General features: G+C 42.3%; 1 protein-coding gene across 9 annotated transcripts in view; it reads left to right on the top strand.

Annotated features, from left to right (window-relative positions):
• magi2a (membrane associated guanylate kinase, WW and PDZ domain containing 2a) overlaps window positions 1–13936 on the top strand; it is a 288018-nt gene that overhangs the window by 79254 nt on the left and 194828 nt on the right. For all 9 annotated transcript variants that reach the window (XM_023268605.3, XM_023268597.3, XM_035947426.2 and 6 more), the window contains one exon: window positions 1072–1188. In XM_023268605.3, coding sequence (XP_023124373.1) covers window positions 1072–1188 — 117 coding nt within the window. The remainder of the gene's footprint in view (window positions 1–1071; window positions 1189–13936) is intronic.

The raw sequence follows: 13936 nt of genomic DNA on the forward strand, positions 1-13936 counted from the left end.
TTGCCTCAGGATTTCATGGGGAAAAAGAAGAAGGATTGGGTGGGTGGGAGGGGGGGAGCTAAATGCTGCGTGGCACGGAGCCAAGTTGCTGATTTAAACGGGATATTGAAGGTTAGATGAATGTCTCTCCAGCCTGGGCACCCACTCTGTCTGCCTCCCTGCTTCTTTACTTCTATGCAGAGGAGTAGTGAGAAGGACAACTGTGTTGGTTAAAGCAGGAATCCCTTAAGTAGCATCAGTCAAGAAGCCCCCCTCCCCCCCGCCTCCTCTCATCCGTCCTGTCCTGCCTCCATTTCAAATGTGATTATATGAGTGTGTGGTAGAATAGATGGATGGGGTATTTGTTGGGGGGGATGCTTGTTTTAGCTTGCCCCTTTCTACTCCCCCGTGGGATTTGCCCCGGCCTTCCATCTCTCTTATCCCTTGCCTCCATTTCTGTCGTCCCTCCATCACAGTTTTTTTTTTTTTAATCTGTGGTCGTGCTGAGCCAGCGAGATTTACTGGTTTTAAGTGGAAGTCTATTCACAGAGCTGGGACTGCTGGAGACACTTGAGGGGTGGAGGAAGGGGGTGAGGCCACTCAGGTGAGGGTGAGGAGAATGGATGTGAAAACAGCCCCCTGGAGGGGAGTAAAGGGGGAGTCCGTGGGTGATTTATGCGTAGACATTTCTCCACACGTGTTTGGCCACTGCTCTAATTAACACCTCCACCAATCCGTGGCTGCGCTTGACAGATGCTCAATCTGAGAGAGCGCAAAGTCTGTTCATTAGCGTTGGCTGTTTGTTTGGAGAATTTGACTGAATTCTAATTGTTTACTGTGGTTTTTCGGAGATTCTGGGTCATTTGTTGCCGCAGCGTTTGGATCCTCCTCCGCTTCATGCAAAGTTTGTAAAAAAACAGCAGTTCTTTTCTGGATAATTCACAAACACATCCAGCTGTCCCCGTTCTGAACGAGGACTGATGAGGCTCTTTAATTCTACACGAATATAAATTTGCCATTACTGTCAGAGTGAGTGATTTGGATTTGGATTTGATGGTCAGATGCTGATTGCTGGTCTTTGTGTTCCTCCAGGGGGCGTGATAGACAAGGACCTGCGCCACTACCTCAACCTGCGCTTCCAGAAAGGCTCGGTGGACCACGAGCTGCAGCAGATCATCCGGGACAACCTCTACCTCCGCACCGTCCCCTGTGAGTTCCCTTGTCCTTACTTGCCCTCCTTTTGTCCTCCCTTATCTCAGCTCACCTCCTTGAGTGAGACGCTATTATTTATCCTTTTGCCAAGGCTGGATTATCAGTAAAGCCAAGTGTGCAATTACAAAGGAGGACCGTAGACTCCAGGGGTGCTAAGAGTTCCAGGTTTACTGTGTGGCAGCTTGATTCTGGGAATTTGATTAATGACGAAAAGACAGATAAAACAACTAACAGTCTTAATTGAAGCAGCAAAGGCCAAGATATGAAGATATTAAGGATCTTCCGTTTCACAGAAAGCAACATCTTTCATTCCACCTTCTCCTCCTCTTAAATCCCCACTTCTGTAAACCACACACCTCCAGTTCAGGCTTTCTACCATAAATTGTGGAGCCTAAGATACATCTGACGTCGCTGTGGCATCTTCAGGGTTATATTTTAAAAATTTGAAAAGCCCCTGCTGGAGCTCCAGAGCACAGAGTAATTCTCCTCACCACAAATACAGTGAGGCAAGAGAATGCAAACAAATAAACGTAAGCTGGGCTCATACTACAGGAGTTTTAAAAGCCTAACAGATTTCAAAGTCAAATTACATCTTGCGCATAAGGAGAAACTTAGCAAAGATTCTTCTCTGTAATCTCAGATGTGCACACAAGATTTGAAGATAATGATGCACCACACACTGCAGAATATTATTCTAATTACGGTGCCTCAGGGAGCAGTCTGGGAGCAGAGCACCGCATGATCTCATGGGGAAGCAGATGTAAACAAAATGGAGACTGTGTTTCCAACCACTTGCAGTGAGAAAAAACAACAGCATGAGTATAAACAAGTGTAGAAGAGAAAATGTTGGGGAAAATCCAGCTAAGACGGTTGTTTATTTTTCAGTAGAACTAGAGGTGAGATCTTAACTACCAGTTTTGGTATCTGTAGCTAACGATACCCTCAAGAGCTAGAATGTTTAGCATGATAATCATAACCGTCCCAATTAGCAAATGCATTTGCTGTTATCAGGGTGACCGCAATGATTTAGGGAAGTTTAAGACTGAATCAGTGAACCCCACACATTACCAAATAATCTGAGCCTAACATTGGATCAGACCTCCACGCCTGATTTCTCTTTCGATTGTCTAAAGGGGTGAAATTGGTTGAAATCAGTCAGAAACTCCTGTAGCGTCCAGCTTTTGTTGTTTGTGCTGAACAGTCATGGAATGGTTAAATATTCACTGTGATCTGCTGATGAGCACAGTCTGATGTGGTCAAAAACATGCAACGAAGTAAACCTTGGGTTGATGTTTTGTCAGGCTCAACCTGTTGCCACATTTTCCAGTCAAATTGCCACTCTGACATAAAGCAAACCTGCAACCAGACAAGCAGATGAGTTTTGGTTGATTTCTCCAGAGAAACATAAACTGGTAAGTTGCTGTGTGCACTGACGAGCACTTGAAGGCAGCAGGTACAAGTACAAGCACAGAAGTTGGAAGGACTATGGCATCCTGACAGGTGGATCCGGACATGCTTCCTGCTTGTTTTCCTTTCTTTTTGAAGCTTGGGATTAGTTGAATATACTAAACATTTAATCCGATGAGAGTCTATGATGTGATATTTTCTTTTCGTCTTTGCTTTCTCCTATCGGTTTCGGTTCCAAAGCTTCCAAATATCTGCTTGTGTGCTGATCAATCAGCTGCTTGGAGTGTTAGTTTAGCTGGAATCAGTCTTGTCTGGAAGTTTCGACACTTTAAAAGCAAGTGTTGACTGCAGCTCTGTGTCTCTAATTAGCTGCATTAACTGCCTTACAAGAGCACACAATTGTTTACTGAGCGTTGTGTAGACAATCAAAGATAAGACTTGGAGGACTTTGAGCTATTGATACCTGGTGCTTTTATTTCGCATTTCAAACTCAATGCTTATCTAGGTCTTGGGGCTGTGTGTGTGTGTGTAGTTGTGGCCTTTATCAGGTTTATTAATCCCTGCAAGCACTACTACAGACTCAGACATACAGATGTTTAATCCATACTCTTGTGATTCCTATTTGCCATTTATTTGCTGAATATATGCTCATTGCCATCAGTCAATAAGTTGTGATATTTAAGAGTATCTGTCTGTGTGTGTACAAGCTCTTATCTGTGTATAGTGTGTGTTAGCCTAGCTGTGCCATTAGGCCCAGCTGTCTGGTGGCTAACTCTCCCCTGAATCCCTAATGGAGGTGCATTCTTCAAGGCCGGGAGCGGGCAGAAATCCTCTCTCTGAACAGAATACAGCAGGAGAAACAAACAACAACAAAAAAAAAAAACAAGCTATTTATTTGCAACACAAGCATAATTTTCTCTGATAACCACTCATGGATCCACTGCCGGTGAAGCACTGAAGATAGAGGAAGAGGTGAAGAGTAAAGGGTGAGAACAAATAGGAGAACAAATAGAGGTGGAGGAACACAAAAGGGAATGGAGGGGGAAGAGGGGGAGGAAGCACAATGATAGGGACACCGACTATAATAACCACACAAGTAAATGGACTGCAGATAAACTATTGCAGAGAAAGAGAAAGAGAGGTAAAGGAAGGTTAACTGGTGCATTAATGAAGCTTCAACAATGGGCCTCAGTGCTGCCGAGAGGAAGAGGCTTAGTCATGACTGAACTGGGCTTTTTATATCTGGATGGATGGATGGATGGATGGATGGATGGATGGATGGATGGACAAAATAAATGCTTGTGAACTGTACACAGAATGCATTGTGAATATGATAAATCAATCAAACTGGACAGACGAAATCTACACATTGGGTCTCAGGTGTAATTACAGTTTGTACAGTCTTCCAGTAAATAAATTCTTGAGATTTCACCTCAGTCTGACTGAATACCATTGTCCAGATTAGGTATTGCAGGAGGTCCTCGGTTTACGACGTCCTCGACCTACGGCGTTTCGTCGTTACATCAGAACTGGTTACGTGGAACTAGTTGGCAAGCGGAGCAGACGAATACATCGTCATGCGGCACTATAAGACGGCTTTGTTTACATTCTCCGGTTGTACGCCACCTTGGATTGTGCTACATTTGCTAACTTTTTGCCCTTCATTATGGCTCCAAAGTGTAAGTCAGACTCTTCTGATAGCAAAGAAAATGGTGATGGTTAAAGCCGCAGCTATCCAACTAGTTAAACTCATGCTTGCAGAATGATTTGTGAGTAGCAGGAAACTTGACTTCTGTACTGTGGTTCTTGATACACATTACAGAGTGAAAACTGCAACAAAAACAAAATAAAACTACATAAATACATGTAAATAAATCCTTTAAACTTAACCAGTAAGACCAAAAATGAAATTAATTACTTGTGATATTGCCTCCATGGCGTTTAAAAAGTAGAGAGCCGTGCATCCAGAAAAGCACATACGTGTGTAAAGCTAAGCATCTAAATAGCGAACAAGAAGTGACAACTGTTAACAGACGACTTCAAAATAAAGACATTTTAAAAATAAAAGTACATCAAAAATTCTGCCTAAAGAGCAACACACCATGGAAGTGAAATTAGATTTAATGAAGCACTCGAAACAGGGTGAAACACTGACAAACATCGGCATCATTAGAGGAAGTTAGAAAAACAGTGGAACATGTTCTTTTATCTTCTTGTAAAATGACTCATACATGCATGAAAGTATTCATGGCTTTCATGAAGAACTGATCAATGTTGTGATGCACATCACGGCTTTGTGTACAGTTTCTCCAGAGTTCTGACTTAAGGCAAAACTCGACTTCCATCAATCTGTAGGAACAGAACTCCAACGTAAGTCGAGGACCCACTGTAAAGACTAATTGTGAATCAATTAATTGTTCTTTGTAATTTCATCAATAAAAGCTATATTAACCAATACCTGGTTGCACGACTAGGTGGAGTCTCTTACTGTATAATGAGATGGAGTTACAGGTGTGTTGCTGACTGCCTGTAAGGGTCCATAAAACAAGCACACCTCCCTGCTGTCTAACTACTGCCTGGTGATAGCTGGGTATTCGGTTAATCTAACTATCTTGGGCTCATGCTAATGCTACACTTCCAAACGCTAACACAGGCTGGGAGCTGAGCTGCTAGTTGCTAACACGGTGAATCTTCAGTAGCAGCAGGACTCTGATTACTTGCTTACAAGAACAATCAAGCCACGGCGCTGAAGTGTGTAAGCGACACTCTCCTCTGAGTTTAAATGCATTCTCGAGGCAGCTCTAAATACTGACAGATTTCTTGGACTGATAAAGTTGCTGGAATAGTATTTGTTGACATCTGTTGCAGCTGAGCATCTGTTTCCAGCAGCTGGACTAACGTTAAGTACAGTGAACAAGTCACTCCATCATATAGATCAGGTGTGAGGATTATTTTTAAGTAGAAAAATTATGACTCAAGTGAGCTGTGAAGTGATAATTAGCATTTGCTGTGAAAGACTGTTCTGTGTAACCCGGTGTTTACTCAATCTCTTCTTCACATTCTGAATACAACCAAGCTGAGGCTGTGGTCAACATGGTCAGTGGTTAAAGCAGTTTTATCAGCATATGGAAGCACTCATTTAAACCATTAATTATTTATTGTTTAACATCACTGACTGTCAGTTAAGGAGATTATTTAAAATTTGCATCTTTAATCCAGACAAAATATCCTAATAGCGATTACATGGGAGCCTTTTGTTTCGATGGCTCACAAATTATGTGGATATTCAGTAACAACACTAGACTGACCCACAGAAAGTTAAAACATCTCGTCAATCGATAAAGAAAGGGCTACACTGGAGCATGCTGAGATGTATAAGTGATAAATCCAACGGAAACCAAGGGGCGAGAGGGAAAAGAGAATTACAAGTGATAGATATGAAGTGCTTCATCATAGCAATTTAAACATAACCCTTGATGGTAAAGAAAAGACATTGTTCGGGGGAGGGGATGGTGGCTGACGGACAGACAGTAGAGAGTTACTGCCATTCATACCAATCGTGAAGCTTGGACGGAGTCAGTGAGGGCAGCTAAGGCTGTGCCAGCTCTTAGACAAATTGCCTGGTTGAAATCCAAGGTCAGAGCGTTAATAGCCTGAGCCCATGTGAAATCAGGCCTATCGTCTGGTAATCCACATAGATTTCATGGGGGAGATAGAGAGCGGCGCGAAATAAGTGTGTGTGAACTACTCGTGATATCTATGCGGGTTCCACTGATCAGAAATGGTGCAACAATTTAGATAAAATTGAACTAAAAACATGGCGAAAATTGTGAAAACCATTTTAAATATTTGAAGTAATTGTCAAGAATTTAAACACAGAGTAAATAAATGACAGGTCAATTGATGGATTAAAATAAATACAAGTCCTTCTTAAGTTCTTTCCTCAAATACTAAATCTAATATAAATGTGTGCAGCATCTCCGCTTGCAGGGAAATAAAAAACGTGTTAAAAATATGAAGGTCATTAGGATTATATGACTCATTTCCCAAAAGAGTCTTTCATTTTTACTCAATATGTTTGCTCCTTTGTTGTTGTCCCTTGCTTGGCTATTTTTCTCATCTCCTTCTTCTCTCAGTTCTCGCTTCACACAAGCGAACACACATATATTCTTATCGCCGTCGTGCTCCGCCTTGCCTTTTAGCTCCGTCGACACAGCAAAGCACTTAGCGACGAGCGAGTGGGATGTCTTTGACAGGCTCTGAATAATAGAGCTGATGATCGGGAGGCCAAACGCAGGTAAAAAGGTGAAGAGGGACTCTGTTACTTTCTTACTTCCTGTTAAGTCTCTCTATATGTAAATGACTGCCAAGGCCCCATAAAGGAACAATGTGGAGTTTCTACCACTATGGATCATTCAATCAAATTAAAACTGAAAACATAGTGTTGGATTATGGGAGATGGTGTCTGTTGCATTGCAGATGAAAATATCTCTAGTGTGGCATAAATAATACTCACAGATGGGGCGATGCATTAAAGTTTTATTAAATGTTACGTCATTTCTTTCTAATGTGCTAGGTGCAAGTAATGTTAGCTAATGTACCTGCAAACTTACCATTACATGAGTCGACTACCTTTCCAGCTATGTAGCTAAAAGTATGTTGTGAATTCAGTCAGAATAGCCTACCTTGTGTTCAAAACAGTCCCACTAAAATAGCCTATAGTGACTGATCAATACAATACAGTGTGGTAAAGGGCATCTGAAGCTATTGACAGGCAACTACAATAAAACACACTGCGTATATGTGTAAGCTTTAACTTTGTTGGAAACATTAGGGTTGATCTAAATCCAGTATATAACACAGATCCAGTTGTTTTCAGACGTTTTCATGTGTAAAAAATTCAATATGATCACCTTGAAACAACACCATAACGTGTACTTGTGACAAAATTTTGCTTTGAGCCATCTATGAAAATCGTGATATGCCTGATATTATCCAAAAATTCACAAGTAAAGCAAAGAAAGTCTGAAAACTTCTGCTTTCCACTACTGTTAATAAACTCTCAGTCCCTCTTTTGAAACTTACCACCCCCTGGAATGGTCTAAACTGCTGTTTATGATGTGGGAACAGTGAGATAATCAATGAGGGAGCAATTTCGGACACGGCGTATGACTGTAATAGGTTGTGATTTATGGTACTGACTGTAGTACATGTAAAAGACAGTGAGTGCTTCTAAAAGTGAGCGCTATGAATAAGAACTTCTACGGTGTCGATATAGTGAATTTGCTGAAAGCTCTACTGATACATATTCCGGTCATTTTAAAGTTGTTTCTCACACTGATGCAAAAATCCTGTGAATCCACAGTTTCCAAAAAGCACTGGTAGCAAGTGTTTAATACAACCTAAAGGATGTGGAATAGTCGGCTGTGAATGTAAGTTCTGTGGCAAAATCTGAGCTATGTCACCATATTACAGGGGACTGCTGGCTCTATTGACCATAGCTTGACTACCATGTAAAGAATACAAACAGTGAGATGACCCACTTAAGCAGAACATCCCAGTGAACATAAGCTAAAAGCTAATAAAGTTTATGAAGGGTGTGATTGGATGTTTCCACATCTGTCTTTAAAGTGTGTGAGTGCATGTCTGCTCTTAGCGTTTCTGCGTTTGTGTGCTCTGGCCTTTACATGCATGCACAAACAACATATGCTTAAATGGCAGGAAGTAGTGGTTGAGACTGCGAGTTAATGGAGAGTTTGACGCCCACAGGGACATTGAGTTTGTGTTAATGGCTGGGGCAACCGTGCACAATGCTTCTGCCGTTTACTAATGAGAGAGAGACGGAGAGACTTCAAGTCCATCTGTCTATGCACAGTTGTTGCTTTTTATCATCATGAAGTCTTGCAGCACAGCGGAAAGTATGAATCCCTGCCTCCTCTCCTTCTTTCTACCCCGCTGCTCTGCTGCACTGTCCTTATCTTTACTTCCTTTGTTCATTATCAGTTTTCCTCCCCGCACCCTATTTTTCTTCTTTTGCTAATTAGTTATCTGCCAGGTATCTGCGATTGGCCTTACCCTCTTTCCTTAGGTTGTCACATGCTTGGGTTTCTGTTTAATCGCCTGATGTCTGATAGATGACAGCAATAATCAGGATAATAAAAAGACATACAGCTCCCCTGTGCCCCACCATTCATTATTTAGCATCTCTGTGAGAAACCCAATAAACGATAGAGCCTCATCGAGGAACCCAGCGAGAGAGAGAGAGAGAGGCCTCACTGCGGAGCTCTGAGCTGAGGCCCAGCGTGGTGATGAATGAGGAGCAGATTGAGGCTTTTAATATATAGCTGGACTGGAGGTGATCCTGCATTGTAAGCTGTTTTTGTGTTGTTTATGAGAAGCAGGAACACCTGCTGTTTGTTTGCATACTTGTTTATTTCTCTTTCCAAGAGAGGTTAGGCAGATCAGACAAATACCTTTAGTCAAAAGCTGACTTTCTCTCATCCCTCCATTTCCTCGGCTGCCTTTTTTCCTCCCCTCACTTACTCATTGACTCATTGGAGGCAGGGTGGGGTTTCCATGGCAACCGTTTCCACTCCCCGTCTGCGTCAAAGGCTCAACTCCTCCTAAAAAAAATCTCAGCCCCGCTTTCTTTCCCTCTCCTTCCATATTACCCCTCCTCTTCGACGCCCCTCTCATGACTTCTTCCTACTTCCTGCAAATTGAGACTGCAGGTCAGAACGGCCCGGTAACACGGCGTCAATGCCAGGCGCTCGGTTTGTTAGAAATAGGCACGCGCTGGAGACACCTCTTAATCTTATAAGATGGAGTGCAGCATCATCCGTATAATCTCTGACTCTTTCATATCGGGGGTGGAGGAGTGTGTGCATCGGGTGAAGGTGAGGGAGGCTGGGAGGCGTTGACTGACAAGGCGGGACACAGATGTGGATGCGCCGCATGGTGAGCGTGACTCAATGCTCGACGCTCGCCGGCAGATGTGGCCGCGAGAAGCGAAGGGGGAGAGGTGTGAAATTTGCTCACTAATTGGCCTTCATCAACACAACTCCCCCTTCCGACACTCACCCCCTCTACTACCCTTGACTGTACAGTGACAGTGTCAGAAAGACAAATCCGTCAGGTGTCCTGCCTGCGGTTACCTCACAGTGACGCTCGCTTCAAGCTTCCAGTGTCGTCTTTGGTATAATGATCTCATGTCTTTGGGGAAATGAGAGAGAAGGAAATGTGAAACCTTCTCAAGAGAGTTCTGGCAGGTATAGAGTTGACAAAACACCTGTAATAGTATCATATATTATTGACAAACTTCTCTTGCCCTGAAGGCATTTTCAACACCTTTCGTGCTTGCATGCCAGAGCAGTAATTTAGCAACTTATTTGTCAAACTAATTGAGAACTAAAGCGGCTCGGAGGTGGGAGCTCAGTCCCACTGCAACTCATCGCTCCCCTGACATGTGACAGCCCGCTGGATGTTTCTGGAATATATCTGTGAGAGGCTAATGATTGAATATGACAGCTTCTTGAAGTTGGAAACTGGAGATAATCAAAACTGGTGGGTAAGACAGTAAAAATGGACCTTGGCTCACTTAATTGTGTCCACAAGGAGTAGTCTAAGTATGTCTTATTCACACAGCGCTGTCACCAAAGAGCCCTTGGCGCAACTAGGCAGGATTTAGCTCGGTCAATCAGAGGTGAGACAGATCTTTGGAATATACTTTGTTAGTGAGCAACATCACAAATTGGGCAGAGTATAGTTGATCAAGGGCTGCACAGTGGCTTGGTGGTTAGCACTAGGGGTGGGAATATTTATGCATTTGATATGATGATGATTTGATAACAATTACGATTGAGTTATAAATTGATTATTGATGCATCTTTGTCGGGATGGCCGTGTCATTGAAATAGTGTCAGGATGGGATGGTGTACCTGGGCTCCAATGTATGCAGCGGAGCATACATTATATATTACGTGGTTCCGATTGGCTTCCGCCGTTGATGTTGCAGAAGCCGAAGTGTTTCGACACATCTGCTTTTAAATCAGAAGGAGCTGTTCAGATCTCACGGACAGCTCAGCTCGATTTGTTTTCCTCTTTGTGCATGTCGGCGGTTCCGCTCCAGGTGTGCATCCCAAAGTGTCCTGGAGATGACATGTACCGAGCGTCTTATGGATGGATAACTGATCAAAGAAGACATTATTTAGTAGTTTTACTGTAAATATTCAACTAATTCTCTTGATCCTCACAATTGTAGCTGCACATATTTGCACTGCAACAGAATAAAACAGTACATCTTGACAGCATGTTCCCTAGGACTAGACAGTACTGGTGCATATCCGAAACACTTGAACTTTCCCTGCTCTCCTGTCGGCTAACTGCAGTTATTGCCTCCATCCTTATTACTCACCTGTCCAAAGAACCCATCGAACCAGCACGTCGAGGAATCCTTGTCATTGAATGTGCTTTGTTTTCAGTCCAACCACTAAAAAACACTGAAGGTCCAACTGTATTCTTCTTGACTGTCTTTCCTTTAAATACTTGGTATCCATTTTTACAAGGCAGTGCAGAGAGCAGTACTGTTGTTCACTGCTGAGCTAAGAGTACTCCGGCCTTATCTCTGGGAAGGTAAATGGAACTGCAAACCCTGGGCTATACTTTAAACCTAATCTTTAGTTGACAAAACACTCCTCTCCTCCTTTTTTTTTTTAAATAATGACATCTCACAGATGAAAATTTAGGGTATTTATCAGGAACAGCTCGCAAGTTCTGGTACGTCTGCAATCAATAAATCTGGAACACCAGCAGAAATGTGTGCACAGTGTGTGTGTGTGTGTGTGCGTTGATAATGCTACTGGCGCTGAAAAATATGAAATGAAGAGAGGCTTTTTAGTCTCACTTATGCTCTCCTAAAGTGGAAGTGAGATACGATTTTTTCATCAAACACACAAAAAAAAACTGCCACACATGAGAAATGAATAGGAAAGAAACTATGGCAGTGGAAACTTCTGAACACTGTTTGTTGCTGTTTTCTCTGTCTACTTGCAGGTGTGTTGGGCTGTGTGGTGTGAAGGTTGATAACAGCACAGAGAAATGATGGTTAATTCCCACCTTTCCTTAGTTACTGTTGCTATGACTGCCAAGCTTTCTATTTTACAGCATGTGTGTAGTTAACTCGAAGTGCTTTCAAGGCTTTCTCTGGCTAAAAATGGCAACTCTAACTACTGGATTTTATCAGTTGTGGCTTGCTAATTAAGCTATTAGCGAATTAAGCAAGCTCCATGAACTGAAAACATGGTCTCCTACTGACTCCTTAATATTTCCAACTGCATCATTTTAAATGGAAATCTTGTAAAATGGTAAATCTGAAGTTGATGGCTTCTTACCTTCTACTGTGATAGAAGACTGATGTTAAAGCTGCATATCTTAGAGAAATATCTGGCCATTAATGGTTAAGACATGCAATGTTAAATAAAGAACAGCCTTGTTCAGACTGTTATTCATTCTTAGATCACCCAGTTTGGGTGGATATCTTACATACTGGTTCATATTGGAAGAACACTGATCTGCCATAACTTTAAAAACACCTCTATAAAGTTGTACTGGTCCCTCTTGTGCTGCCAGAACAGCTACAACTTGTTGAGGTCTGAACATGTTACCTCTGGAGGTGTCCTGTTTTGTCTGGATCATTTGGGTCCTGTCGTCTGTGGGGTTTCCATTGTTCAGGCTTGTTGTTTTTGAGAGTTTGGAGGCTCTTTGTCGTGTTCCTCAAGCTGTTCCTGTGCAGTTTTTGTGATCTTGGATGGAAGGTTGCTGGTGTTGGGGTCTAGTGTTTCCAAGGTGGGTTGAATGTGGTCCGAAACAATGAAAGGCATGTGTCAAAGTAGCATCCACATGAATCCAGGACCCAAGATTTCCAAGCGGAACATCACATTTTGACACGATAGTCAATGTTACTCACTTTACCTGTCAGAAGTTGTAATGTTGTGGCTGACTGGTGTGTGTTGTCAGTTCTAACAACACAAGAGAAAAGACTTTGCAATGAGAACTAAGTGAGGTATATGATTATCTCTGTCAGTGTTGGCAGCAGTTTCTATAATGTTAAGTTCACATAACAGAGCTGCTATCGTGAACCCAGTCACAGCTTCTAGGACAAGCTTTGAAATATTGTATAAAGTATGTGCTCATGAGTTTGGCTTTGTATTTTTGAGATCAGCAATTCCACAAACGTCGAGGTAAGGCAGGATTACAACTAGTGTTTGCAGCCTCTGTTAGAGCACATGAACACACAGTTTAATCCATTTCTTCTACATTTGCTCTTGTGGTTTTTTTTAAAATAATTTTTGGAAATGCTAACAGACACCGCCTTCCAAACTCTTGTTTCTTCAAGTTTGCTTCCGACTATAGCCTCACGCACACTGCTTCAGCATATGGAGAAACTCAAAGCTTGATAGGAGGTACAGTTGCTGTGCTATGACTGTACAGGGTTCAGCAAACGGTCATTTAAATTATGAATCTGGAGACAGGTGCGCAAACTGTTCCACTTTTCTAGGCTTAAATGAAGTCTTCATGCTTTCAGAACTCACAGTCAAAGAGCAGCCTAGCATGTGTGTCGTTTGAGATGCCTGTCAACCTTTTTCCACCCCTGTATAGCTGCTGGTTCAGGTCGCTGCCTGCAGACTGAGGACAGCGAGGTGTGTTTGATTTGGTCCACAGAGCAGCTTGGGGACACGCCGACCCACAGTCTTAATATTCATGGCCAGAGCCTTTGTGGCCAAAAGGACTTCTATTTGGGCCGACCGTGGACCAAATCTCTCCCTCTTCAGAGCTGCTACCCACACACAAATGCACACACAGCCTGGATAACAGTTATTCCATATTTACTTTCACTCTTGTAATTTTATTGTGACCAGAGGAAGAGAGTACTCTAATTACAGCAACTGTCAAATAAACATCTTAATCATGTTATCCCACTCCTATCAAGGTCATAATCAGAGGAAGCATAACTCGATTACCGGATCTGGGTTATTCATCAATATGTAGGATTCGTCCTGTCGGTAAACAGCTCAGTCTCAGTGTTGTCTGTCAGTATTTTGATTCTTGAAAGGGCATGCAACAAAAAAGACCAGCTATTTTGATGTCTATTTTGATGAAAGTAACAAAAAATGCGAAAGGCATTTCAGTAAGATGTTTAATACATTTGGAAGTGCACCAGCAATTCACCTCTTTTCATCTATATTTCTCTTAAAGCTTGTTGTGATGATGATTACATGATTATAATATTTGCTAGTGATCTTTACTCTCAGAACCCCAAGCAGTTTCTGGACATTTTTTA

This window comes from Amphiprion ocellaris, chromosome 21, assembly GCF_022539595.1.
Source record: "Amphiprion ocellaris isolate individual 3 ecotype Okinawa chromosome 21, ASM2253959v1, whole genome shotgun sequence".
NCBI classification, from domain to species: Eukaryota; Metazoa; Chordata; class Actinopteri; family Pomacentridae; genus Amphiprion; species Amphiprion ocellaris.